The sequence below is a fragment of the Perkinsus marinus genome, assembly GCF_000006405.1.
Source record: "Perkinsus marinus ATCC 50983 genomic scaffold scf_1104296958776, whole genome shotgun sequence".
Classification (NCBI taxonomy): Eukaryota; Perkinsozoa; order Perkinsida; family Perkinsidae; genus Perkinsus; species Perkinsus marinus.
This window is the reverse complement of record NW_003206626.1, coordinates 80,025-106,508: the sequence shown is the minus strand read 5'-3', so window position 1 is coordinate 106,508 and position 26,484 is coordinate 80,025. Positions and strand designations below refer to the sequence as shown.

At 48.6% G+C, this 26,484-nt stretch overlaps 7 protein-coding genes across 7 annotated transcripts; 3 read left to right on the top strand and 4 right to left on the bottom strand.

The window, feature by feature from the left end:
• Positions 1-210: 210 nt before the first annotated feature.
• On the top strand, positions 211-549 carry Pmar_PMAR029527 (dna repair protein rad51, putative; the record flags this gene model as incomplete). The annotated part of the gene is made up of 2 exons (XM_002773502.1): positions 211-318; positions 409-549. The coding sequence occupies 2 exons, from the start codon at positions 211-213 to the stop codon at positions 547-549; spliced, it is 249 nt and encodes an 82-aa protein (XP_002773548.1).
• Positions 550-1,410: 861 nt separating this feature from the next.
• On the top strand, positions 1,411-8,053 carry Pmar_PMAR029526 (structural maintenance of chromosome, putative; the record flags this gene model as incomplete). Its single annotated transcript, XM_002773501.1, has 39 exons — positions 1,411-1,428; positions 1,532-1,621; positions 1,667-1,755; positions 1,848-1,945; positions 2,126-2,257; positions 2,304-2,389; positions 2,504-2,571; positions 2,614-2,711; positions 2,757-2,838; positions 2,889-2,982; positions 3,030-3,071; positions 3,121-3,266; positions 3,317-3,384; positions 3,681-3,778; positions 3,836-3,984; positions 4,033-4,167; positions 4,212-4,297; positions 4,351-4,424; positions 4,476-4,557; positions 4,601-4,685; positions 4,726-4,795; positions 4,942-5,052; positions 5,102-5,194; positions 5,247-5,319; positions 5,362-5,447; positions 5,750-5,836; positions 5,986-6,102; positions 6,333-6,407; positions 6,456-6,530; positions 6,578-6,655; positions 6,744-6,806; positions 6,859-6,977; positions 7,022-7,080; positions 7,129-7,214; positions 7,268-7,327; positions 7,380-7,484; positions 7,527-7,639; positions 7,682-7,827; positions 7,875-8,053. 39 exons carry the CDS (start codon positions 1,411-1,413, stop codon positions 8,012-8,014), a joined length of 3,576 nt encoding a protein of 1,191 aa, XP_002773547.1. The 3' UTR covers positions 8,015-8,053.
• A 1,136-nt stretch (positions 8,054-9,189) lies between these two features.
• On the top strand, positions 9,190-11,687 carry Pmar_PMAR029525 (hypothetical protein; the record flags this gene model as incomplete). Its single annotated transcript, XM_002773500.1, has 2 exons — positions 9,190-11,183; positions 11,264-11,687. 2 exons carry the CDS (start codon positions 9,190-9,192, stop codon positions 11,685-11,687), a joined length of 2,418 nt encoding a protein of 805 aa, XP_002773546.1.
• Positions 11,688-13,677: 1,990 nt separating this feature from the next.
• Pmar_PMAR029524 (Glucosylceramidase precursor, putative) lies at positions 13,678-15,889 on the bottom strand (the record flags this gene model as incomplete). The annotated part of the gene is made up of 13 exons (XM_002773499.1): positions 13,678-13,880; positions 13,960-14,106; positions 14,166-14,246; positions 14,290-14,370; positions 14,538-14,599; positions 14,655-14,764; positions 14,866-14,972; positions 15,021-15,102; positions 15,153-15,214; positions 15,270-15,394; positions 15,441-15,583; positions 15,651-15,725; positions 15,774-15,889. 13 exons carry the CDS (start codon positions 15,887-15,889, stop codon positions 13,752-13,754), a joined length of 1,320 nt encoding a protein of 439 aa, XP_002773545.1. The 3' UTR covers positions 13,678-13,751.
• A 1,025-nt stretch (positions 15,890-16,914) lies between these two features.
• Pmar_PMAR029523 (tonneau, putative) lies at positions 16,915-18,486 on the bottom strand (the record flags this gene model as incomplete). The annotated part of the gene is made up of 8 exons (XM_002773498.1): positions 16,915-17,141; positions 17,194-17,496; positions 17,540-17,678; positions 17,730-17,785; positions 17,827-17,975; positions 18,035-18,128; positions 18,235-18,281; positions 18,344-18,486. 8 exons carry the CDS (start codon positions 18,484-18,486, stop codon positions 16,915-16,917), a joined length of 1,158 nt encoding a protein of 385 aa, XP_002773544.1.
• A 106-nt stretch (positions 18,487-18,592) lies between these two features.
• Positions 18,593-24,237, bottom strand: Pmar_PMAR029522 (hypothetical protein; the record flags this gene model as incomplete). Its single annotated transcript, XM_002773497.1, has 28 exons — positions 18,593-18,686; positions 18,739-18,878; positions 18,931-19,066; positions 19,310-19,367; positions 19,417-19,501; positions 19,544-19,632; positions 19,678-19,796; positions 19,848-19,949; positions 20,288-20,378; positions 20,607-20,667; positions 20,716-20,834; positions 20,883-21,017; positions 21,063-21,191; positions 21,238-21,321; positions 21,369-21,495; positions 21,540-21,620; positions 21,671-21,772; positions 21,820-21,965; positions 22,013-22,091; positions 22,140-22,221; positions 22,558-22,630; positions 22,681-22,854; positions 23,053-23,222; positions 23,533-23,589; positions 23,640-23,769; positions 23,852-23,926; positions 23,971-24,034; positions 24,083-24,237. 28 exons carry the CDS (start codon positions 24,235-24,237, stop codon positions 18,646-18,648), a joined length of 2,904 nt encoding a protein of 967 aa, XP_002773543.1. The 3' UTR covers positions 18,593-18,645.
• Positions 24,238-24,496: 259 nt separating this feature from the next.
• On the bottom strand, positions 24,497-26,320 carry Pmar_PMAR029521 (conserved hypothetical protein; the record flags this gene model as incomplete). The annotated part of the gene is made up of 9 exons (XM_002773496.1): positions 24,497-24,554; positions 24,618-24,713; positions 24,901-24,956; positions 25,000-25,101; positions 25,615-25,729; positions 25,775-25,876; positions 25,922-26,065; positions 26,116-26,207; positions 26,249-26,320. 9 exons carry the CDS (start codon positions 26,318-26,320, stop codon positions 24,497-24,499), a joined length of 837 nt encoding a protein of 278 aa, XP_002773542.1.
• Positions 26,321-26,484: the final 164 nt, after the last annotated feature.

The window sequence follows — 26,484 nt, the reverse complement described above, 5'->3', positions numbered from 1 at the left end:
CAAGACTGCTGAGCATTGAGATCCGAAATGGTATTAGTAGTGATAGTATTGACTAACCTATTGTGACTTCAATAGCCGCAGTGAGCATGAGGATGTTCGTGTGAAGGTACGGAGTAGCTGTGGTACTAACTAATCAAGTCGTGGCCAATGTCGATCCTGGTAGTACCAACAGGGAATGGTCATTATAGTTAGTCTCTGGTAGGCCCAGCGATGTTTACGAACCCGGCTAATGCGACTAAGCCTATAGGGGGGAATATACTGGCACATAGCAGCCAGACTAGGCTGCAGCTTCGGAAGGGACAAGCCTCTGAGAAACGTGTAAGGAAAATAGTAAACGCTGAGGGCCATCATAGGGACTCCGCGAGGAGTCACAGTCGCTTGGTTCCATTCGATGGTTGGTTGTCTTAGATTCTGAAGATATACGACTCGCCGTGTCTACCAGAATCGGAGTGTGCATTTTCAATCACTGCAAATGGCCTTGCTGACTACGTCAAGCCACCGCAGAGGGATGCCTATGAGCAGGAGAAGAGGAAAGGGTATAAATATTAGGGAACTGATTAGTAAGTGAGTCTACTGTTGATTCTGTGTTATTTTGAATAACGCGATGGAATTTTGTGATGAAGTGTCCAAAACGGCCAGAGAAAACCGAAATGACTATAGTAGAGAATTTCGTGCAGATTCAGAATATATAACTCTGTTTTCTTAGTGGGCATGATAGCGTAGAAATTGATGACGTGTTTTGCAGTGCTTTTCATTGGGAAGACTTTGTTAAGGAGTTCTCAGTAAGGATTAGCTCACTGTGGTGTTACTAGCATCGCGAGGAGGGAGGACTGCTATGAATGAGTCGCACAGGTAACAGGTGGACTACAAAGGGTGGTCCTCCTACATCCATGTCAATATAGTCTGTCGCATGTTCTCCATCGTCTACTGCTGATTGTCTCTAGCTGCAGTTTCCTCCACTCTGTTTTGAATAGAAGAGTTAATCAATGAAGGGATGACGGGGCGAGCGAGATTCTTATTCGTAGGATGCGGAACTGTTATGGTATGTCAAGGTCTCACCGATGGTGTTAAATTGGAGTTTCACTAAAGAACACTAGTGAAAAACATATTGCACGACTACTACATACCACGAATATCGGGTTTTTCACCGAGTTTCACGCTACCTCGCGTAAGACGGGTGAAACTCTACTGCACTATATGCGTTATAGTGATATTGCTACTAGTACTATCGCTCTAACCTAATTGTCTCTACAATCTACTTATACTATAGTAGTATTATACGTAATAGATCTACGATGGACTTGAGGCTCTGTGAAAGTTGAAAAAGAATTAGCCCCCCCCGCTATGTGGTATCTGTTCATTGGTAGTAGAGTCTTTCCTTGTCCCTCTTGTAGAGGGTATTCACCTGTCATGCACATCATCCAAGTGGTAATAGACGGCTTCAAGAGGTCTGTAACGACTACTGTATGCCTCGGGGAAAGCTCCCCTCAGTTACTCGGCACACACAGTGGTGGGGCCATTTGATCCGCAGTTCAACGCAATCACGGGTCTTAACGGTACGGGCAAGTCAAACATACTGGACTCGATATGTTTTGTGATGGGAATAACTAACTTGAAACAGGTAGATGGAGGCATTGTCATGCTGTTGTTCGGATGAACGACGCAGGTGCGAGCGACTAATCTAAGTGAGCTGGTGTATAAGCAGGGCCAGGCTGGGATCACTAAAGCCACGGTTGAGATTACCTTTGATAATAGGTGGGTATGGAAGCAGATAGAAATTGTTGAAATTGTGGTATTACCTTTGAGGTGTTCATTCTGTTGAGTATAGTATTTTGCTGGTTTCTCAGTGATAAAAAGCAGTGCCCGTTGAAGTATGAGGACTGCGAGAAGATTGTTGTAGCTCGCCAGGTTGTTATAGGAGGGCGAAATCGTTATATAATAAACGGTGAGTAGCAAGGGCGCAGGTGCGGAAAATTCTAGTCCTGTTTAAATTTCCATTATGTAGCTTTTGAAGATCTAGTGAGCTGCTGGTGAGGAAATCTCAGCACTAAATGAATTCATCATCAACGCGTTTATTATTACCTTCTTTATATGCCAAGGTTTATTGTGGCAGAATTCAACTTAGGTCGGAATGTTCAGCGTGACGCTGTGGTGACACTATTTCACTCGGTGAAATTGAATGTGAATAATCCTCACTTCCTCATCATGCAGGGTAGGATCAACAAAGTAGTGAATATGAAGCCCGATGAGATACTAGGTGAGCCGGAGAGCCTCTCGAGGGGTTGGTCAGTGTATGGGGTTAGCTCTTATGGAGGAGGCTGCTGGGACGAAGCTGTATGATCTTAAGAGGGCTCAGGCTGAGAAGAAGATTGCCAATAAGGAGGCTAGGGTGGGACAGGGGGCTACCAATGTTGTGAAAGAATCCGCTTGTTGTTGTAGCTACGATTTTGCTTGTCAACAGAGCTTGTCTCAATAGTTGGATTTTACTGTCGAACTGTGTTAGGCAGCGGAGATAGAGCGAACACTACGAGAGGAGTTCGAACCGAGGTTGGCGCAGTTGCAAAAGGAGAGGTAGGAGGATGTCTGTGACGATGATTAGTATAGTGTTGGCAGCGAGAACTATGATCGATGGGCTAAGGCGAGCGCCGAGATCGGTCGACTTGGGAGATTTGTGATAGCTTGGGAGTTCTATGAGATGACTAGCCAGAAGAGTAAGGGTCGCTAATGCGCACGTGGAGGGCTCAGTGGCTTTACAGGAGACTACGAGGAAAGGATAGGAGAGATGCAAGTGGCATTACGTGGAAAGCAGGAGGAAGTCCTTGAGCGCGACAACGACATGTGAGCTGAAGACTGCTATTGGTGGCTTTGGAGGTGTCTGTGTGGGTTAGTGAGGAGACGCAGGAGGAGATTGAGGAGTGCAAGAAAAAGAAGGCAAGGATTGACCAGCAACAGGAGGGAGAATTCGCGCGGATCAATGAGCAGGTCGGAGGCTGATTCGGTTGGGGTCGTTGATGTTGTTGTTGATTCAGGCAAAGGAGGCGAATCGTGGTGTAGTGAGAGCTCAGGTTATGGTGAGTATTGGTGTCCATGGTCGGAAGCCCAGGTGACATGCGGTGGCAGGTCGAGAACAAAGAGAAGGATTTGAAGTCTGAGGAAGAGCGACTGAAGGACGTAGAGAAGCAGCTGGTTGGGAAACGTAAAGAGTTGGAGGAAGCGCAGAAGTGTTATGAAAGGGAGGAAGTGAAACAACAGAAAATGATGAAAGAGTAACTCAGATGGTTAGGCTGGGTAGGCAGTGGGGTGAGTCATTGGTCAGGTTGGAGAACTGTGAAGCGACTCTTGAGAGGTGCCATGAGAGGCTGAATGGAATATCGAATGGGATTGGTGATGTTGGTGAGAAATGATGGCTTCTTTTTGTTTTTGATCTCGATGGGTATTCGCCTCCTCATTGGGTTCGTAGATGTACTTTTCTGTGATAGTTAGCATAACGGGAGTAAATAGGGCTTTTAATAGGGAGAGAGCTCACAGTGGTTGTGGTGAGAGTAGCATCAGCACAGCTCTACGACGTTATGGTGACACTGTTATGACCGAACTGTTAGACTAGATTGATTCGCTTGGGTATGCTTTGGCATTGTAGTTTGTTGAGAGGGTAGTCTTGGTATGTGTAGAGAACTTCTCAGGAGCTGGCAATGGCGAACAGTCGATCAATGAGCAGCTGATCCAAGCCAAGTATGATTATGAACGCGCTATTGAGGACCTGAAAACCCATAAGGAAGATGTGGGATGGGCTCAATGAGCTCGGTGAACTCTGATAATCGACGTCGTCTCCTTTTAGTTGGTGACGAAACGCAGGAGGAGGGATGAGATCAAAGGGTCGGGGGAGAAGAAGGACTGGACGAGGATGATGAAGGAGAAGGCGGCACTTGAGAAGAGGATTGATGAGCTCAATGAGAAGAAAGCTGCCACGGGATATGACAGAGATAGGTGGGCAAATGTGATTGCTCTTTTTGGTTAGGAATGTTCTCCTTACAGATTTCGAGATCTACGTAACGAACTTGGGCGTTTGGAAGCACGGTTGGAGCGGCTCATTGAAGATAAGCAGAGGCTTTATTCGGAGGTCCGCAATAGGGTAGAATTCCAGTATGACTCGCCAGGAGGGTTTGACAGGTGAGGGCTCTCTGTGCGCCTTGTTCGGTTACTGTATTGGGTAGGTCTAGAGTGAAGGGTGTGTGTGCCAAGCTATTTGATGTTAAGCAGGAGTATGCGGAATATGCGAGGGCCTTGGAAGTGGCAGCGGGTGAGCAAAGCTGAGCCTATTCCCTATATGGGTGTAGGGACTTGTCGTCGTAGGGTCGAAGCTCTATCACATCTGTGTTGACGATCCTCAAACGGCTAAGATATTAATGTCAGATCCAAGCAGCAGGGTGAGTCGCGATAGATTTTTGAATGCTGGGCTACTGTGTGCTCCTCCTTAGCAAATGAGAAGACGACAGAATTTCGTACCGCTGTCGAAAATCCAGACTAGAATTCCAACGCCCCAACAGATTTCTGGAGCGAGTAAGTCAGTAGTAGTATGAGACAACGTGATGAACTTCCTCAGAACGAGCAGCAGCTAGTGTGAATGGTGAATGTGTGCCGGCTCTTGATGCAGTAGACTGTCCGGAGTGCTACACCAAAGTCGTAGAGTAAGTATCATGGTCACCATCTAGTGGGACACTGTGACAGGTACCTTTTTGGGGCTACTTTCTTATGCGATACGTCGGACACTGGGAAAGCTGTCACCTTCCACCCACAGGTTGGTTGGTGCGTGAACAGGATGATGAGAGAACCGCGGATATGTGACTTGTTGTCAAGCCAATTCCCATGAAGCTGACGATATAGGCATTTTGTGTCGCCCAAGTTTTGATCTCCTCGTGCGAGAGGAGGAAAGTGATCTGTTAGGTGAAGGTCAAGTCAGTGACTAAGGATGGAGATTCTTACGACCCCTCTGGCAGTCTTACAGGAGGAAGCAGCTCTAATGGCAACGACTACAGCGTATTGAGAACACTCTGTGTGAGTTCATGCCCTGTGATCAACGGTTAATGATAGGTTTATTTCTTAGGAGCACTTTGCTCGGTGCAGGGAGGAGAGGCAGCTGAATGGCGATATAGAGCAGCTAAATGTGGAGATTAGCAGGCATCAGAAGTCTAAGGGGGTGAGTGGTCGCTGACCGGCTCCTCGGAATCCTCGTAGTGGTTTCGTAGTAGGCATGGGAGAACATTGACCGAGAGCAGCGAGATTTGGATTCTCAGTTGGGCAGTGTTAGCTGCAGAATCACAAGTAAGTGTATCTTTCTACTTTGTGCCGCGTGAGCCGCATCAGGTCATCCTTACCATACGTTGCATCAAGAGATAGAGGAGCTCAGTGTTCAGATTGAGGAGCATGAGAAATCTATAGAAGAGTTGGAGGTAGGGATGATAGCGATCAGAACTGCATAAATTCTTGAGGGATGAATCGGTTGTTGCGATTAGGGGAATTGCCGACAGTTTGGGGAAATATGCACATGGTCAACTACATGTGTTGGTGACAATACGAACATTCTCAGGAAATTTCGGGAAATTCTTATGGGTTTTTGTACATTTCTACTCGAATACTATAATCAGTGGGAAAGCACTCAAGCTTAGCTGAAAAGCGAAAAAATATTCCAACACCGATTTCCGATTTCTAATGTGACTCGCACTATATGAGCTAGTTAAGATTGGTGTGGTAGGTGGAGAAAGACCGGTTGGCAGCTGAGGTGGGCCGCCTGCAAGAGGAGGTAGCTAGCCTTGGAGGAAATCAAGAAGAACAAATAAGGGTAAGTATTCAGACGTATTGACAGTCATCGCTGTGAAATTGTTCCCCGGTTTGTCCGCTCCCTTGCTCCCTCGAGTTGGTCGTATGTGACATGGTTTTGCATGAGGCAGTCGTGTTTCCATCGGTAGATCGTAGATTGTCTGGTGTCAGAAATTGAAGGAGGAAATAGAGCGAGTGAAAGCTGAGGAGAGCAGCCTTCGAGGGCAACAGGAGGCGCAAGCTGCCAAGGTTGGCGATATGGAGATGGAGAAGGAGTCCATTGAGCGGGTAGCCATCAACGTTAATATTCCACCCTTTCTGAAACGCATTTGACATGAGACTTTTCCGAAGCTGAAATCCAAGAGGTCAGCCACTCGATGATGCTCGGTGCCTCTACTGAGGCGTAGCTACCATGGAAGACGTTTCTGTGCCCTTCTCTCAACGAGTTTCTTGATTTGCTGAGTTTTCCACTGGCCGATTCGTTGAACTGTTGGGATTGCTGATGTAACATATGTTAGGATGTAGAAGCGCTAGAGGCTAGCATCTCGGGCCAGGCCTTGGAAGAGTTGCGGGGCGAGCTGGAAGGTCTACAGGTGAGCTCGTTGAGCACTGTTGTAGATGAGATACACTATATGTCTTAGGCGGCTCATGAACGTAGTAAGGAGAAACACCAAGCAATAGAGGACAAGTTGGCGGGCATGAACCAAAGTCGACAAGTATGTCTAAGCTCCTTCCGTGCGATATCGACGTTGATTTGCTGCAGACAGTGCAAGATGATATTGACGCATTAGAGGCCAAGTTGGTGGAGTTGAAGGAGTCTAAAGCAGCTGCCGAATCGGAAGTAGGTTTCCATTCATTGTATTGCTGATGGCTGTTTGTCTTGTGTGACATTCACTTGACCCTGCGTCGCTTCATGGGTTGTACTGTAGGTGAAGAGGCAGACGAAGAGCTTGTCAGAACTGCAAGCTGTACTCAACGCGACGGGCGATCGAGTGAGTCATGACTATCAAAGGTATATGCTTGTTTGTACCTCTCGGTTCTCAGCTTGATAAGCTGGAGAGCGATCGGCCATGGATTAGTCGTGAGAAAGCGGGATTTGGAGTCGATGGTTCAGAATGGGATTTCGACGCATCCGAGCTGGACTTGCGGCAGAGTCAAAAACAGTAGGGTTAGTCACCCTTGAGAGTTTTCCCCATTTTTGTATCAGATTAGCGAAGTACGAGAAGGACCAGAAGGAGGCCGGCCGAGACCTCAACAAGAAAGCAGGTGAGTTGAGCCGTCAATGATCAGTATCCTGGGCTGAGCTGTCCTCAGGCATGCAATATGAGCAATCTAAAGTTGCTGCACAGAAGCTTATAGCAGATAAGGAGACGACTCTGGCTGAAAAGCGCGAGATTGAGGTGACTGATAACAGCATACTCCGCGGACTTGTTCAGGACGGTGTTTTTGTCAGCGTTTCCGAGATAGTCTGGATGATCGGAAGAGTGAGGAATTGACTCGTACAGTGCAGCAGGTGAGTCGGCATTCCCCCTTGACGACAGCGGCCAGTATCATCATCAGTCTAGGTGAACAAATGGTTTGGTGGCATCTTCCGCTCTCTCTTGCCCAACGTTAATGCTAAGCTTTCTCCACCAGCGGGAATGACTCAGTTGGAAGGCCTCGAATTGAAAGTAGCGGACTAGAGGGCTCGCATGTATCGCAGGTCTTCGTAGGTCCAACTCGGCTCAGTGTGGAAGGAATCACTAACTGAGCTGAGTGGTGGTCAGAAGTCACTATTGGCTTTGTCGTTGGTGCTTGCTCTGCTCAAGTTCAATCCAGCTCCAATGTAGAAGTAATTTGTTTTTGTTATTGTGGAAGATCTCGGCAGGTATATTCTTGACGAAGTAGACGCAGCCCTCGATGTTAGCCATACGACGAACATTGGTCGAATGATCAAGGAGTACTTTCCCCAAGCTCAGTTCATCATAGTCAGCCTCAAGGACGGCATGTTTAATAACGCCAATGTCCTCTTCCGTACTCCGAATACTTTCTCAACGTACGGTAGCGTCGCCATTGTTCAGGAACTCGATTCGTTGATGGGACTTCAGCAGTATCTAGGACTGAGCTGAAGAATAACGGCAGCTCATCCACCTCGAGTTCTCCTGCTGGTCAGAATGCTAGAGGAAAGAAGCGACGAGCCGCTGATGCACTACAAGACTAGAATTAATCGGCAGACGAATATTTTAAGTGCATTGATCTCAACACCAACGGTCTCGAGTTACCAGTGTGCAGTCGGAATGAATTTGAGCGTGATTGTGGTGATTGAGCCTCTTCTGCCTTGCCGGGGGAGTCTCTCCTTATTCCTGATGAGAGTCTGCTTCACCAGATTTGCGCTGGATGAGAAGTATGATGAGACATGGCTGCGTTAATACTTGTCACTATGTACAGATGAATTATCTCTCTAGCCCCTGCTACGTTACGTATTAGTCATTGCTGTATTGCTGATAACTGAGTTGGTATCATCATCAGGGTACTCCTATCTCAGTACGGTTATCAAGTTCACAATTGCCATTTGTGTATTTGATAGAACTTGCATAGGTTCGAACAAAGTATCGGTGACTATTATAGCCAGGTTATTGCCTATCCACTCAGGACGACCATTTGAAAGAGTCCATTTCAGCTCAAGTGATCCCGACATTTTCCTCCGATTTTAGTATTTTCGGGTCCTTCATTACCGATGCCCTCGGCCGGTGAGTACTTCAACAAACCCAATTTCAACATTTCCGATCTCATTCGCATGCGTCTATCGTGTGGACTGTACTTTTTCTCGTATTATATTATATTTATATATCCATGTCTGTATTAATCTATTTAATGGTTATTATAAAAACTCTAGTTCTGTTGAGGCTAGCCAATCCGGTTAGTGTACAAGGTCTAGGAGTAAAGCCTTCACATGTGAGCCTTGTTGGGAGTCAATTAAGGGGACAGCGCGGCACTGTAGAAGACTCGTGTTGTAGGGCCGTAAGATGATTGCAAAATCCCGGCTGACCTTCATTTAGACGTTCCCCCTCGAGAGCTCACGTTGTCCAGGATGTGTGGAATCTCGTACTCCTCCTTCGTTTTGAGTCCTCCCTTTCAAGATATGGTGACGTATAATCAACTCAACGAAGCATGTAGACTCATGTCTACTTCCACTACAGAACAGCCGCTCACTGCAGCAGCTCTTTTATCCAGACTCTGTGCGATCTCCATGAAGCCATTGCCTAACAATAAGCATCTTCTTACTGTCCTTGGTGAGTGTTGTCTCACTTGATATTCTTGGTTACGTGTGTCGTTTACCTAGGACAAATCATTCTCTTCCCACGACGACCGATAACAGTCGACTGGGAGACTCTGATGGAAGCGTCAGGAGTCCCTCATGATGCCGGTGGACTATTCAACCGCCTCACTCAAGTTGGTGTGACTCCGACCAGGGAGGCGTGGCGGGGCACTGCGATGCTCACGTGTCGGTTTATGACCCAGGCTTTTGGTAGCGACCTCGCCTTCGACTTCATCGGCGGTGCTAATGCTTGCTTTATACTCGTACAGTCTGATCCAGAATCCTCAAACCTAGTAGCTATCTTTGGTAATCTTAAGACCCTACCGCCTCCAGTCAAGCGTACGGCCTCTCCGCCTCCACCAAATGAGTTCAACGCTCCCAAGCCAGATAGGACTCTCCAATGGAGTGCTGTGCTGTACAGTTCAGAAGTCTTCCAGCGGGGCAATAAGATGCCTCCGGCTAAGCGTCTGCGATTGAATCGAGGGAACTTGGACTCGTCAGGAGCCCAAGGGTATACTTCACGCTTAGGAGAGCGCGACCCTTTGAAGATCTTCCCACAGCAGCTCACAAACAGGGAAGATTTCACCGACCTTCCTCTCGGTGCCTTGACGCAGTTTCTGTCAACCTTGAGCAGTGGGTTGAGGAACCGTGCATTAGAGCTACTGGGCCACTGGCAGAGCGATGGGCGTTTGAAGGGACTGAGGGATGCCTACGTCTTCCAGCAGCTGAAGCCCATCGAGGAATACCAAGTGGAGCCCCACGAAGCTTGTCGTGTGGCTGTACAGATTCTAGCGGAGATGATGCCTGAGGGGCTTCTTGGTTGCGGCAAGAACCGCAAGATTGTACTCCGAAATGTGAGGAAGTGTTATTCCCTTCGAGCAGGTGAGACCATTGGGCTGCGAAGTCTTACTTCTGGTATGCGAACAAGAGCATTCAGGAGTGTCTCCCAGAAGACAGCCCAACTGTATTTGGCCGAAGTGGTCTGGTTCATCTTTGATGATGTTCTCCTGCCCATCACACGTATGTGTTTCTATGTGACGGAAGTCCAGGACAAGAGAGTTACGGGTAGACTGCACTACTTTTACAAGCCGGACTGGAGTGCGCTATGTGCCAGAGCGGCCAGAGGGTATGTCGCTCATGTTGGTCTCCAACGAGTTGGAGATGAGCATCGGGTTACATCATCACCGGAGAAAGTCTCCCAATGGCTGAAGTCACCTGCAAGCTCGATGTCTGATGGGTCGAGTAGTGGCTCAGAATCGCTGACCGAGGGTCTTGCCGTACAGACCGCGGCTTTCAGTGGTTATGGCCTGGCCTTGATGTCGGTGAAGGATAGGACAGCAGAAGCTCCTCCTGTGAGGCGGAGCATTCGAAAGAGATATCGGAATGCGAACTCATGCCGGGTCCGCTGGATTCCGAAGACCAAAGGCGGTATGCGGCCGATAGCGCAACCGCCGAAGTGCTATCAGTCGTCCGGTCGAGTCTGTCATCGTGAACTCATACGACCAATTAAATTCTCTGGCCTCCTTGGTCGCTCGGTGCTCGATCGTGATCAGCGTACAGGAGAGCTCGAAGAGTTCGTCCGCAAATTCCCCAACGAGGACCTTAAAGTCGGCATCTACGATCTCAAGAACTGTTATGAGAACATCAAGCACGAGGATGTGGTGGCAGCTCTCCGTCGTTTAGAGAGGCCAGTCGAATCACTCAAAGTCCTCAAGTTTTACAGAGGGCATGCCGTGACACAGGAAGTCGGTCTCCCAATCAACCAGCTTCTCAGAGTCTCTATACTCCTACCAAACACTCTCACCAAGGTGGCACTTAAATCCGCGACTATGGAACGCGTGAAGAGAATCTTGAATAACGTTGAACTAGTTCTACCACACGGACGGTACACTTTCGATATGAAGGGGCTGATACAAGGAGGAACTCTCTCGCCAGTTCTTTGCTCGTTGGCCCTCGGGACAACGGACCCTCTCGCAGACGCCCCGCTGTTCACCGCAAGGCTAGTGGATGACGGCTTGCTGGTTGGTATGGAAGAGCAGGTGTCGAAATCACTAGAAGTTGTGAAATGCACGTAAGAGAAATCCAACCGATTCCTCGCTGTTGCTGCGGAGTTCTCACGTGTTTTCTCATTGAGTCGTTGTCGATTTTCAGTTGGTCTACTGCACATAAGACGGCCTCGACTGGTAGCGGTGGCGACGTTCAATGGGCAGGCTTCATCGTCAGTCCCAACGGTCGCTGGTTGAACTTTTCTTGCCGTCCTGAGTCTTCCGGTGCCTCTTGTCGGGCTGGGGATGCGACCAAGTCGGTGACATCGTGGGTAGAGCGTTCTCTCAAGCGATCCCTTGGACATCGTATGACTACGACACTCATGAGTCGAACATTGAATGAGAAGTCCACCATCCGAGGGAACATGCGAGCTGCTATGAGGATGGCTTCTACCAAGCTGAGATCGACAATTGCTCGAAGGCGGAAGATTCACAAGATTCGCACGCCGTTGAATCAGATCGACGAGGCTGAAGCTCGACTCAAGTTTTACATCGAGCAAAGAATGCTGAGCCGTCAGAGACTTTCTTAAGGTGGAAGTGTTGGTTTGGTATAAGGACAATCGTCAGTAGATCGTTGTGTGGGCGCACGCTGATTCTAAGTCGCTGTTCTAGGTGGAACTTTCGTGTAAAATCAGCCATGCATTAGGAACGATCAGCCAGTGAACGAAGACACTGTAACAGTATATCCATTTTGCGAGTAATGCGAATTGATTAACGCGGTACGTCGCTGTATTCGAAGTCATAATAAACGTATCATCAAGCGCAAAAATATTCCGGCGACATTAGTAAACCTCAAAGAGTACACCGACACAGACCCGTTCAAGAGGACCAAAACGGATGCGCATCATGTACTCGAACGTTAATCAATGATACTGAAGATTGATAGATCTAAGACACCCCAAGAGAAGGGGGAGAAGATGACCAAAGATTAAGTTCTGACATAATTGAAATAATAGAGCTGATCGCCACCACTAGCCTGAAAGTTGGCTGTGTATTGAGTGCAGAGTGAGTGTTGCTCATGTTTGGTCCCGTGAGAATCCAGAGGCCTTCGTAAGGTTAACGATGAGTGCTGGAGAATCAAAACTGAGTTGTTGATCTGTGGAACCCATGACGAACACTCTGCATATAGCGGTAAAGGGAGATAGTACAACCCCTGGAGCTAGATTGGAAATACGGTCTACGATGATGACGTATTCAAGGGCACTGTTCCGATCAGCCACCATCGCATTCAATCGAGATGAGGGCAGAAAAGTTGGCAAACATAATCGCACTGAACAGCTGAGATCGTGCACATATTCCAGAAGCTCGGGAAGTAAATTGTATATTCACAGCCTTTACACGCCTTTACAGCCGGCACATGTGGTGCTAATCAGTGCTATTGACATACCTTAAAATGCTGAAGACGACGATGATCCACGTCAGAAGTGACGTTGAAGGCGTCGTGCGCGTAGTGCGTGGGACTCGCTCTCCTCATGCGTACAGCCCGCGGATACCCGTAGTGCGTTAGCGAGATAGTAGCTAGACTTGTGTACTCATTGTTAGTCGAGACATGCGCCGGTTCCGGTACCTATCTGTCGCTATCGTAAGCATGTTCTCCCGGCTGGGAATAAACTCTGTACTGTATTGAGCTGCTTGGGGTATCGGATTATTACTAGTTAAACATCGATTAATTGAAGTACTAATCGACGTTTCGATCACTACAATCATCTACGTCCACATCTGGCATCATGTTCGTGTGCGCAGTTCGATCGTCACGCAATGGTCCGACTGATTGTGTCAGATAGACGATGATGAACAGTGCCGTCACATATCGCGACTTGTACTACGGGGAGCCTGTAGCACCAGCGATATAATTCCCGCTGTTCTCTGCAGTGCAAACTAAAACTCGTCAAGTCGACTCGTCATCACGCGGAAAAGGCTCGGCATTGCCGAGTCGGCAATTGGAATCGAGGGGCTCACCGGCAATAGGGAAAAGAACAAAAGTGTCATTGACCATCACAATAACAGTTAGGATCGATGGCCGTTAACCAAATCTAACGGACTACGTAACGTAGAGTACCACACATCAGTTTTTGCACCACTCTACGCTATGCCAGCTTCATTCAGAGAAATTATGTTGATCGTGAGCAGCACAAGCCATCATAACTAGTTATGTTGGCAGGCAGTTAATTGTCTCCCTCAAAAGCGCAAAATATGAGCGGACTCAGTCTCGTCGGACTGAAGCAGTGTCGTTTAAGGCACACGGATCGATCCGGCCGCACATGATCCACGAACAGATGAATATACGTGTAGTCTCCACGTCAAATAATACGACGAGAGCGGAGTTTCTACCGCGTTATACAGTGTCAGACTAGGAGGGGAAGAGACGATTGACGCAGTGTCGGGGTTGACTATTGCCCACATACGTAGTCGGCAGGCGATATCCCCGACCACTTCCTCCATCCGTAATTCACTCAGAATAGGTCGGTTTCATGCGCCATGTACAACATAACTCCGAGTTGAACTCAAGCCCTCACGATTGCTGGTAAATCCAGAGCTGGCAGTGATGAACTTTGGGAAATGAAAGGGTCGATCATTGAAGAGCCGAGTAAGACTCAAATGGGAATCATCGCCGTTACGACGCTCGATGAAGGAATATTAATGTACAACGAGTCGCTGCTGCCTGCCAGGCTGATATCGAGTTGCCTTTCCGGCGTCTTTTGGTTGATTTTATAGTTCATCGCCTGAGGGTGGAAGGGTCGACTATGGCCGCATATTCGACGACAGATCCCAGTTGCCAACCCCAGTGGGCAGAACACTCACCACGAGTACGATATTGGACTCATCTGGAGTGACGAAAGCCGAACACACCAGACCATCCCCGCTGCTGCCCATTGTTATTCCGATCCGCCGCGAGCCAGGGACCACAAACCGCGATATATGAGAGAAGGTGTAATACGACCGATAGACCTAACGCGATGATCAATAACTACACATCTTAGTCGTTGAGACTGGTACTGCTAACTCACAAGTAGATCACTGCTGTTGGTGACGTGAATGTGGGTGTAGCACCAATTTTTCAACCTTGAATGGTTCGGTCCGCCAGCGCCCTACAACAAATGACTGTCCATGTAACACGACAGCACTACCCACGTTCTCAACAATATTAAGAAGTATGGACCAGTCCATCCAGCCCACCACCCCAGCGTTCAGGTCCCCCAGAATGTCTTCAACCTGAATACAATGACAACAGGCCAAATCGACTGCCACAGTCGCCCTTTGGTCAAGCTAACTTCACGCCACTAACACTGCTGCAACTGCGTCTCACATGTTTCTAATATCATGTCTCTTACAATGTGACCGTATGTGATTGAATACGTCAGGATCGGCAGGCACCCTACATATCTCATCGCCCTCTTCCATTCGGTATCGTACTCCTGATCCAGAATCCCATCACAGCTACCTACAAAGAACACCAGTCGGCATCAAGACTTGGGATGATGCGCCTGTTGGCTCACATCCTTCGGTCGCCAGCTGGTAGTACTGAGACCCGTACTTCTCCTGGAAGGTACGCAGATTATCAAAGTAGTAACCATCATACCAGTGTAGAGCTATACCAGAAATGTATCTGATTCAAGACAATTGAATAAAGCGTGGCATGCGGAATGCGCCATAAGACTATCCAGCACGTAGTGACACATGTGATCACGTGGAGTCACCAAACCTTACTTAGTTGCATTCGGGTTGGACAACACCACATTCGCCCAGTCGTTCATACCCCCCTTGTTATAGTCATAAAACAGCAGACTAATGTTGTGACCATCTCTCGCCATCACCTACAATCACCATCGGCCATGCCGTGGCGGCACCGTGGAAGATCCTACAGGCCCCAGGTGGTTAGCAATGAAGTCAGCTTCCCCTTGAGCATCGAAGAAACACTGTTCCCACCATACGTTGATATAGTTCCTAACACAGCAGCCATCCAGCCAGATGAGCCCACAACATGCCCAACTCACGCAGGTTCATTCTGAACAGTGTGGTAGGTGAAGTTGATACCTTGTTTCGCATACCCTTGAAACTAAGCGGAAACCAGTGGCCCTGTGAAATCGTCGTCGAGATGTTCTTGAGACTACCCATAGAGAGCGGTATTCTGCCCAAGCCCTGTGGTAGCGCTGATCCCCCTTCAAGCACGGCATTTCGCTGCCTATCATCTCGTGATTATCTGTCTTCATCCAGTACGGCGGGGACCACGGGCTCGCTGAAAACAAAGTCGATTACTTCCTTGAGCTCAATACACCGCATACCAAGCAGTTGAAGACCACCAGTGTCCTTGGTTCGTGATTGAGCATCGTGGATCATGGCAAACATTCCAAGTTCCTCGTCCATCTTGAGGTCTCGGTCGAATTCGGTCAGGTCGAAATCGTCGGAAATGTTATCAAAATTATACCTGACATTTTGCATACCCCCATTTTGCGCTACCAGTAAACCAAGAATTAATAATCTCATTCGCTTACGTTTCAGGAGAGAAGTCGCAGGAGTTGATGGGTACTCTGCCTAAACTATAGTGTAACCCCTCTGGAGAGAAAACTCTGAAAACCGATAGTAGTAATGAGTATAAGCAACCCGAGCAACCTTACAGTTTCATGAACTGCTCTTGAGTCGATCTGTCGAGATTTTTATAGAGATACGCTGCTGCCTGGGTGAAGGACCCTCCAAAACCGTGGATGGTTTGGTACTTGCTATCTGAAACCATTAGGATTCTATACGGCCTCTCCCGCCACGGTCCGTCATACGATGATCGAGAGTAATAGTGACCGCATTCGTGCTCCTCTGCCCCTCATTCCACTGCACCTGACCACGTCGCATAGGCTCCCCGGTCTCTTCAGTGGTGAACCTGAGAGAGATCGAACCCGTTATACACCTCCCTACTATGCTCCTTACGTCTCAACACTAGACCGAGGGCTGGCAGTGGTAGACTCGCGATTCGACTTATGACTGCAACCGTGTAGCAGGGATATTAACAACAGGCACAGATGTCCTACTACCACTAACCATGGCGAGAGGCGAGGCATTCAAGACAGAGCAATTCCAACGAGGATCTGTCGTCGTTGGGAACCAACAGTCCCACCAACCCAAGCACCGGATAGGAAGCATGCTAATTAGGATGATGCACTAGATGACCACGTCCTCGATGTATTCACACAAGGCATCCAGCTGGCCTGAGGACTCTTGCGACTCCTCCGTTAAAGAGGGCATAGACGAGGAGGCCCTTCCAGAGTACCATTCCGATCCCCTACAGCTCAGTCATCTACCTTACCTCGATTCCGATTCAGGGCTGGCAATCCCCGGATATTTCTTATTGGAGTAGGAAGAGCAACCCACCTCCTCTGCCGTGGATCGACGACTACTGCTACCCTACGAGCCGTCATTAACATGAGCTGTGGTACTCCTCCCTACACTGCTAGCAGTCCAGTCTTCCACATAACGTGGTGAATCTTTCTCTTGTGAGTGTTCCTCATTCTCCAACGTCTCACTCTGTATCGGTGGAGTCGACGCTGGTTTTCTCATCAAAGACTGAATTTCGTCCGTCAGACGGGCCAAACGAAGGACGTTCTCCTCCAAGGATTCTGCAGCAGCAGACCACCAAAATGAGCAAACGAGACTGCGCTCAATCCGACCCTCAACCGCCGACGCTCCCTCTCTATCCGATACATCGAGCCGCTCATCAGGGCTGCTGCTGTGGCCCTTCGTGGCCTCCTCGAACGCATCTGTCTTCACCTAGTCAGCATACGACCTACTATGAGGAACCATAACGAAGCACAACCATACGGGAGAGCCGCGCATTCCAGGCCGAGACTTCAGCGGTGGTAGATCCCCGAGCAAGCTGTTCCCATGGGACTTGAAGCCTTGTTCGGTCCTAGATGGCGGACTTCCACTGCCACCACTACCCGGGGACATCGTTCGATCCACGCCCAAGTCATCACCCCAGTGGGGGACGGGCAGGCCTGATAGGAAGAGAAGCAGCCGAGGCAGCCATAAGGAATGCCTCGACCTCACCTGCCTTCCCCGGCGGTCTTAGACTACTGAGTGGGGACATCTGATCAAAGTAACAACAACAGTGCGAGTCAGCCAACATCTCCATAAGGACCATGTCCCTCCCCGAGCTAGCAACGCTAGCTTCGTCCCCATCGGTAGTGGACGGGGGAGGAGCCCTCGGCTGGCCGATCTGCCCGTCCGTAGACAACAGGGAGTCAGCGTGTGTCGAGCCTTCCCCCATCACAGTGAGGGACCCCCCAAATACGTGCACGGGCGGGTGCTCGATCGATGGTTGTGCATCCTGCAGGCTCGAGGGGAGTTCTCCTATAAGCATCGATGGATGAGGGACTCACGTGAGCCATCTGACCTCCTATGGTGTTTGGCATCGATCGAGGGGCGTAGTTCGCCGAGAAATGCTCTCCCACCCCACCCTTCACGACCTTATCCTGGCCTATCGAACGGTCGGGGGAGACAGATGGGGACTTCGTGACGAAGGGCTCGTATGGCTGATGAAGTGACCGGAAAATCATGGCCCGTCAAGGGTCTCATGCACTCACCTTAGGCGAGGCCAAGTCAGAGTCAGCAGCGGGCAATGACGTTTCCATCATCGGACCTGTAGTATCATACAGTCATTGCAATGTGTAGGCAGCGTACTTCCACAAGTAGACGTATTCAAAGCTACAGCGACTAGATGCTGTAGGAGTGTTTGCGATGGATCCGTCTGAGTCCTCAGACCACATTCTTGCTCTAACTCCCGACGAGACAGGCGGAACCGAGGGAGGTTCAATTCGGGCACGTAGATCCTGCCAAGGGACAGACACCAGGCACATTGTGATGACATAAGACGTGATAGCCAACCTACCTAAGGGTGTGCGTTAGGTGGTAGAATTCCAAGAACTCCGCGACAAGCTCAGCCACCAATGCACCATTGGGGTTCTCACTGAGGAGCTTAGCTCCTGAGGAAAGCATGATTTAGTTCCATGAGCAGTTCCATAACGTGGACGAGCAGGTGACAGATAAGGAGGATATCATAGTACAGGCCTACAGCCTTTTACCTGCTACCTGGATTCTTTTGATTCACATAATCGTCCGACTCGATCGCTTTGTATCTGAGTGGGAAGGGGATGGAACTAATTCCGCAGCCAAAAACGGTGGCACTCACACACAAGACCTCAGCTGGGCCCGTAGATCTCCCAGAGCGCCATTCTTCTCCAATGTGGCGATCACCAGCTTCTTGAGCTCATCCAAATTCCCCGATGGAAGGCTGGTCGGGGTCTGGGCCGCTGGAGTCGATGCATCATTGACTGTCACCATAGTCTATCACAGTGCTATCGGCATCGACATCCTCCCAGGCATTGACAACAACGTACTAGAAGAGCTCTGATGTATGATCGGAAACCGTTGTGAAACGGAAACAAGATAACATAATAAAATAATGAGGGGACGTCACTACTGCCTAGCCAGCAGGTCCCACTAGAGGTAGAAAAGGGTCTCCTTCAGCCTCGGATGGGGCGCTGAGGTAAAGAGCATCAACGTGATGCGATTCTGATGGACTGCTCGACTCACCTTGGAAGACTGCCGTGCCCATCAGATGCGCTAGCTTCTTAGCATACTGCGCGGGGGCTGGCAACCTGATGCCCCCAGGGAAGTTATAATAGAGGAATGCCAACTTATACGTCAATGTTTGTATGGCCTCTACTGGGTACCTGTCATCACTCCCTTCCTGGTTCGACCAGTCCCCGATCGACATCTCCTTACCCAGTGTCATCATAGGCGACGGTGTAGTGCGTAGGAGAGGCACTACCCCGTGACACGTGCTGATTGATGAGATAGAAGTTGTACGTGCCACCAGTGACCGCACCAATACCAGTAATTGAGGTGTCCACAACCGTACCTGATAATAGACACCACATATGTAGACGTATGTAGAACAGGAAGGTGAGCTAAATATAACATGGAACATACAACCCTAGTAGTGCGGCGGCCGTATGCACGATTCGGCCAGGGGAGATAAGACATGAATATCAACGAGGAACAGCCTCAAGTCATAGCCCTAATATAAGCATTGAGACGAACTAAAGGGCCCTCCGGTGTGGTTCTATAGCGGCGCTTCAACGTGAGATAATGATGGACTCACCCGACACTGGATTGCGTAGACCCTTAAAGTGGCCTGACGAGGTCGCTCCTCCCGATCCCTGCATGCCCATCAGCTGTCATACTACCAACATGAAGAAGCTCTCTCACCTGACTAGAGGACGTCTGTGGCGACGACTGTGTATCCATTGGCAGGAAGAAGCGCGCCTGGACGTTCTGCGTGCACAGAATATACCTAATACACTACATAGGGCCTATACACCATAATCCAACCTACGTCAAGCGAGGACAATACAAAGTGGGCCGCGCAATAGTAGCATCATCGTCCCACTCAGCTGCTGCCATCTCCGCAAACGCATCCTGGACCTAGTACCCAACCATAATCCATCCGGAGGCACGCCCTCCCCTTACCGCTTTCACTTCCAGTGCGCCCACCTCCCTCATGTCGTTCATCGGCACCGATGCCCGATAGATGACCACCCGAGTCGGCAATATGCCGTCATTACTATCGCCAAAGTATAGCAGAGCCTCTGTTACAAGACCAATTGCTGCTCTTGATTAAAGCTCACTACTGGTCGCACCTTTCATGCACTCCTTGATGGCCCTCGCAACACCAGCTGACCTCCTTTCCTTCATAGACGAGGTAGACGGGGTGGTGCCGCTCACAGTAGTCCTGGGTGGTGCTGAATTAACAACAACAATCACGCAGTAGGTCAACGACAGTCCACAGATGGCTGAGGAACTGGACGTGATTTTTCAGGATGAAATCCCCGACGAATTTTTTAGTATCATTCGATAGAACGAGCTGTGAGACGTGATAATATACAGATATCTACGTTGTAACCCCCCAGGGTTAACGATTCCTCATACACCTATGAGCAAATGCGTTAACCCTAATATTGCTAATACTAAGATATGAATTTCGAACTCCTCGAATAACAGATCAGTTTCAACTCTTTCAGACGGGTCGAGCCCCTATGTAGCGAACCGCACGCCCCGTATTTAGCTAGTGAGTGCTCACTTGTATGCCCATGTTCTGAGTACCGTTGACCACCTCCTCTGTCACTCGACATCGCCGATATGTCGTACTGGTCCCCATCCAAAGGGACAGCCTGATATAGACTGCGTATCAATTTGATATGCAAATGTAGGAAATGTGCGGTATTTTACGAGTTGAATAAAAATCGATCCGGAACTATATCGCATGAACAACATAAACATTGCTATGAACATGTCAAAGAGTAGCCTCGCGAGACTATGATTGCGACTAGTTCCGCTAATTTTGTCAATTCGCACGTTGGAAGGCACTGTAGGAGAAACTCTACTGAAGACTCACTCACCTTGCTGAAGTATTGACTGGATGCAGAATCCAGCGAGCATACAAACCCCAGTACAGCACGCCTAACAACAACACAATTGTCCCTTCCCCATACTCTAGTCCCCACCAACCTCGTTTCCTTAGCCACAGCCGTATCAATACCAACGAGCATACAGGGCTCATTCATCATAGGTGTCAGGGACGTGTGGAGATCTATGTGCCACAAGGGGCCCAAAAACTTTGCTGATATCTATCGGTCTTAATAAGATGAAGTTGTAGTAGGATTCGATTGTCTCACCTGCATAATTATCCGAGTAACGATAGCTACAATACTAGTCTTCTTCCTCATGGTCTCACTCCTCACCACTTGAGTGATGCATGGCCGTTCGACTGTACACACTTGCTTGAAAATCTGATATACCCTCTTGCAGTCCTAAAGATCATCATCATCATTGAAGTAGTAGTAACATGACTCTACCTTCACTGGCGTGAATAACATAACCAGTTGCGTGTCCACTTTAACTTTATCGAGCAGTAGTGGTCGCAGTTCCGTCAATTGATTCGTACACATCAGCCTCTCCGGCTCGGCAATGTGCGTGGCGAAACCCTGCAGCCAGTGTTCATACGATGTGACAGAGGTGTGGTATGATGACCTGCGCTGCCAACTCCTTCATACTCCTCAGCCACATATCGACCAATCCCATATCCGACTCGGGGAATATCAAAATCCAATTAACCTACACATTCCAAATTCTCTCACGCTCCCACCGCCCAATCGTCCCACCAGATTAACTGGGCACTGCGCGCCATTCCTGGTCCAACGTTGGAAGTTGCCATCCTCCACTGTATAACGCTTCATCCCGAAAGACACCTCCACTGGGTCCATCATACGGGCTGCTACTTCTATCGGCCTAACCATAACCATGACCAACTGACACCATGTCGAGAAGCTCACTTATCAGAAACAGTGCATCGCCAATCACCAAGGACTTGTGCTACTCTGTCCACTGTTCCGGCACCCTTCCTTCCCTTATCCCTACTATCAACACTGAGGCCTAGCATAGTCCCAGGACCAGCTCAGCTCACCTATCATTATCGCCCCTTAGTCTGCGTACAATATCAACACATGCATTCATACGCTCGTCTACCGTACATCTCGACAACTGCAGTACTTCTTGCATCAACAATCTGATGAAATATCATCTCCTCGTAAAGGTACCACCGAATAGAGCCACCTGTCCTTCCGCATTTCCTCAGTGAGCCCCGTCAATGCACAGAATTCCGGTATCATAAAAACTTGTTCACTCTTCCTCTCCCCATAGCACTCCAGCATCGGCTGTTCCGTATTCATCACCACCAAATTATACCATTTTCGCATAAACTACGACACGACGAATTAAGACCTTCAACACGGCCTCTATCGCTTACATCAACGAAAGATATGTGGCTGACCTTGCCCGTCTTCTTGTCCTTGTATGGGAAGGTTGAGGTTGGACTCATATCGAATCTACTCAGCATCATCACTCGTCGTTATGAAGATGTCTTCCTAGCCTACCTCACACACTTCACCCTATACATCCTCCTATTATGAAGGGCAAGTATAATAGCATTCTCACATCTGCGATTCCACTCAGCTCCTGAACAGAAACAACGACCAACACTGTTATCGGCTAATAACATTACGAAGGTACTCAAGAGAGGTATCATAACTATACTGCAGACGACAGGAACTCTCCGGATGAGAGCCCGCGATCAGTCCTCTTCCCACGACCGTTTTAAAGTGCTTGAAAATTCCTAGTTATCGAGCCGTTGCAGACCAGTGTTAGAATATATGCTCGCTTTCCCCAGCTGAGCTCAGAAGTTTCCTAATCTTCTACTTGTATAGTTGCTGAGTCAGCAACTATACAAGTTTGCTTACAAATCCCGCTAGGAGTGGACAGAAAGCAATCCACACAAATGCTGACAGCACTCACCTGAGTCGATCGTAGCCACTTCAACACCCGAACTGGCCAGACTGCCTCTCTCCGAATCTACTCCCATTCGATCCTACAACACGAACGGTACCACTCCAATAAGCATGTCCCCTTAAAGATGACCTCAGCTGCATGCCTCGACACAGCCTGTAGCATCGTCTCGTGTTCTAGTATGCTGGTTATAGTAGTGAGAACGTCCTTACGATGGACAGCTCGATAGAGGACATCAATTCTCAGCTGATGCCCATATCCAGGCACGTTGCACACAGTACAGGAGAAGCCCGATACCACTTTACACTGAAATAAGAGAACATACCACCACGACCTACCAAGATGCCAAGAAACAACCGCACTGGAATAAACATCTTTATAGACAAGTGCACGGGACCCAATCAGTGAGGTATAACTAGGTTCGCCCTCGTCATCATATAGACCACCGAATCGAACCCATCGCGCACCAAGCAAGAAATACACAATGTTCCACTCCTGTACTACCGGGACTGGCATTCGGCCATTATCTTCATCGCCCTGTTGTTGTTGTTGTTGCCTATCAGCCGCCCTTGCTTCACCATCACTCCCTCCCCGACTTCTACTCCCAACTTTTCGTGTGTCGAAGTACATCACCGCGCCGCTCTTGCCAGACCCCAGAGGCTGCAGACCCGTGCCTGTATCAATGCAATCACTTATCACTTCACAGGCGATGTCATAGACCCAATCTCGTGTGGCAGGACCAACTTTTCAACCACTGCTCATATCAACATCAAACTTTGTACAGGAATTCACCAAACATGAGTCTATTGTGCATGGGCTTGATTTCAAAACGAACCTTGCTTGTGATTCCGATTGAAACCCACAATATTGGCCTCCCCGGAATGCCGACAGTTCACGACATCCTCACGTAATTCTACTCACATAAAAACACCAGTTCTCCCACGTAATTCAGTGAGGACTACTCACTGAATACCCTGTCCTCACCTGTGGTCATCATCTTTGATATCATCCTATACACTGCTCTCTCCCCGTTCTCCCGATCTGACATAACACAACCATACCACTCCATTGCCACTTCATCATCTCCTCACCCTTATAAGCAGTCTTGGCAGCTCTGAGACTAATAGTCATCGTCACCGGCTGTGTAAGGCAGTTCCTATCCGAGGCTTGACCAATTCGAGTGGATGCCTCGTGGTCCACCGCGACCAACGGCGTCGTGATCTGGCAGTAACCAACATCCCCCCAGAGTCTACCGATGATCAACTACCTTCACTGGAGAGTATAATATGTTACTCTCAATTACGTACGGCTTCAATTGCCCATCCACTTGCTGTAACAGATAATCCTCAATTTTCCTCATCGAAGTCCTGTCCAATCCCTGGACATCATCCGTATCTTACCAACATCAACCTAAGATACTACCGATAGACTTGGCACTGTAATAACATCATAAGCCTGGATCCCCTGTGTAGCAATAACCTCCGACCTGACTCCACAAACCCGAGTCCATCTATCAGCAATCTCATGGACCTACCTCAGTCCAAAAAAGTTAGCCATGAGGCGGACTTTACGTCCGTAGGTGCCAGAGGACGGCGCTGGAGGAAACAACCCCTCATCACACTGACCACCGTGCTGCTGCTGATGGTAATGATTATGATATGCGGGTGAGGCCGAGGAGGAAGAGGACATTGATCATGCAAGGACGCTATTGATGATGACAACCCTTAGCCAGGACCAGATAACATATCATGGCATGATTTTCACGCTATCATACTCTCATAAAACAAAAAAATCACAAATTCCAAATCACCAAAAATTCTCTGCTCCCTCCGTCCTTCTTACACACTATATCGGTCACCTATGTGATGAATGTGAGTGAACCCAACAGCAACCCCTTTCAGATGGAGAAATCTTACGACCCTATCATTGCTGATATCTAGCAATACCATTACGTTCTGAGAGGCTTCAACCCTAGCTTAGCCCGAAGTGCATTAGCCTCATCGATCCTGAACAACAACCTCATACCAAGACCATGCCCAGCGCAGCCAGCTGCTGCTGCTGCTGCTCACTCCTGCTGTTCCTCCGTCTCCTTCCCCTTCTTCTTCTTCTCTCGGTGATGATGATGATGACGGTGATGCTTGTGCTCCTCATCAGATGGTTTAGACCTGACCAAAAATCATCACCAACTACAGAAGCAAAATGAGAAAGCTGTGAGCAGTATTGAAATATACGTTCGTTTTCCTCAACTGAACCGGGGAGTTTTATCACTACTTTCAGAGGTTCATAAATTGTACAGAAGTCGCCGATATTGTCATATTGTCACCAACGCATGTAGTTGACTAGTAACCTCACCTCGACCGACTGTCCTCCTTCCGACCCTCCGAGCCTTCAGCTTCAACCGTGTTTCCCTGAGATACACCAATGACATTGACCTTGGGGGGACAAGCTGACCTCTGCCACTTCAATAGGCTCATCCGAAGGCTCCTCCTTAAGACCTTCAACAACCTCCGGCGGCCAGTTGAAGGGCTTCAATGCTTCCCTTTCTTCAAGGATCTGGACACTGCCAATGCCATACACCCGTCCAACGCCCTATCATGCGCTGATGTGGAGGAAATTCGGTATGACCTTCTATGCAGACCCATCCACTACTGATAGTGATGTAGTAGACACCCCCGACCCAACAAAGTTCAACAACAAAGTGTCTATTTTCTAGAGGCTTCCAACACGTATAAACTTCACAACCACCAACGCCGAGCCATAGCACGAACCACGACAAACTATGTCCTTACGAACTACTTCAAATTTTTCCTACTCCCCCTAAACCCTCAGAAGAAATTTTCGTTGTATAGTTTTTAAATTGTCTCCGATATAGTGCATGGAGCATGGCTACAGCATCAGTAGAGTCTGCATGGCAAGTCATACCAAATTTACCCCCAGAGGTAACTCCACCACTTTAAATAAAGAGTTATATAAACTCAGTCTGGTAGACCACCAAATTCATGAATATGAACGTTGACTATGGCGAATAAATACGATTGCACGAACCACCTCTACCAATATCCTTACATGACGTTGCGGAAGCTTCGGCAAGCCCAGTGTAATGATCTCATCCTCTGTTAGTAGAGTGTTCACCCACGTATCGAGATTGGATATTTCAAAACTGCCGTCAAGCTTCCGTACACTAACAGGAGCCATACCTCATATTAGCCAACGATGCCCATCTTACACTATTTGACGATAGTCCCACAGCACAGGCTCAAGCCAGTTATAGATCTCATCCGGCCGACCGATGTACCGGAGGTAGGTGCAGGCCAGTGCTCGGAGGTATCTTGCAATGGTACCCGTGGAGGTCCCCGGTTCGATCCCTGCTCACCGCAATTCTCCAGCATCATCCCCTGCACTCAAATCAATAAAGCTTTTTATAATTTCTTTCTCCGGTCCTATTTGCAGCAACTTCACCAGCAGACACAGGAAGGGGCTCGGTCGCTGTAGTGAACCATACACTGTTCCCACATACCTAACATACCACACCTTCCAATCTTCCAAACCAATTCACCCATCCCCTACTTCAACTCAGCCGCCTTGTCCAGTATAGTTTCCGCGTTAAGACCGAAGCACTCTTCTTTCCAATACCGTAACGAGTACACTCTATCTCTCACCTACTCCAACAATGACTACGACCATTGGACCTACTACTTACAATCTGTGATATGAGGAACTGTGGGTTGCCACCATGGGCTCCTGCTACTCCTTTATCAGTGAGGTTAGCCATAATGAGAAGTAACCCTACAAGCTACTACCAGAACCATGATGATCACTGCAATGCTAGAATATATCTTTTGTTTTCCTCACTAACTATAGGAGATTACATATGAATTCGGGTTGGGAATTTCCTAAATTTTCTCAGAATTTGCATATCATCACCAACAACACCTT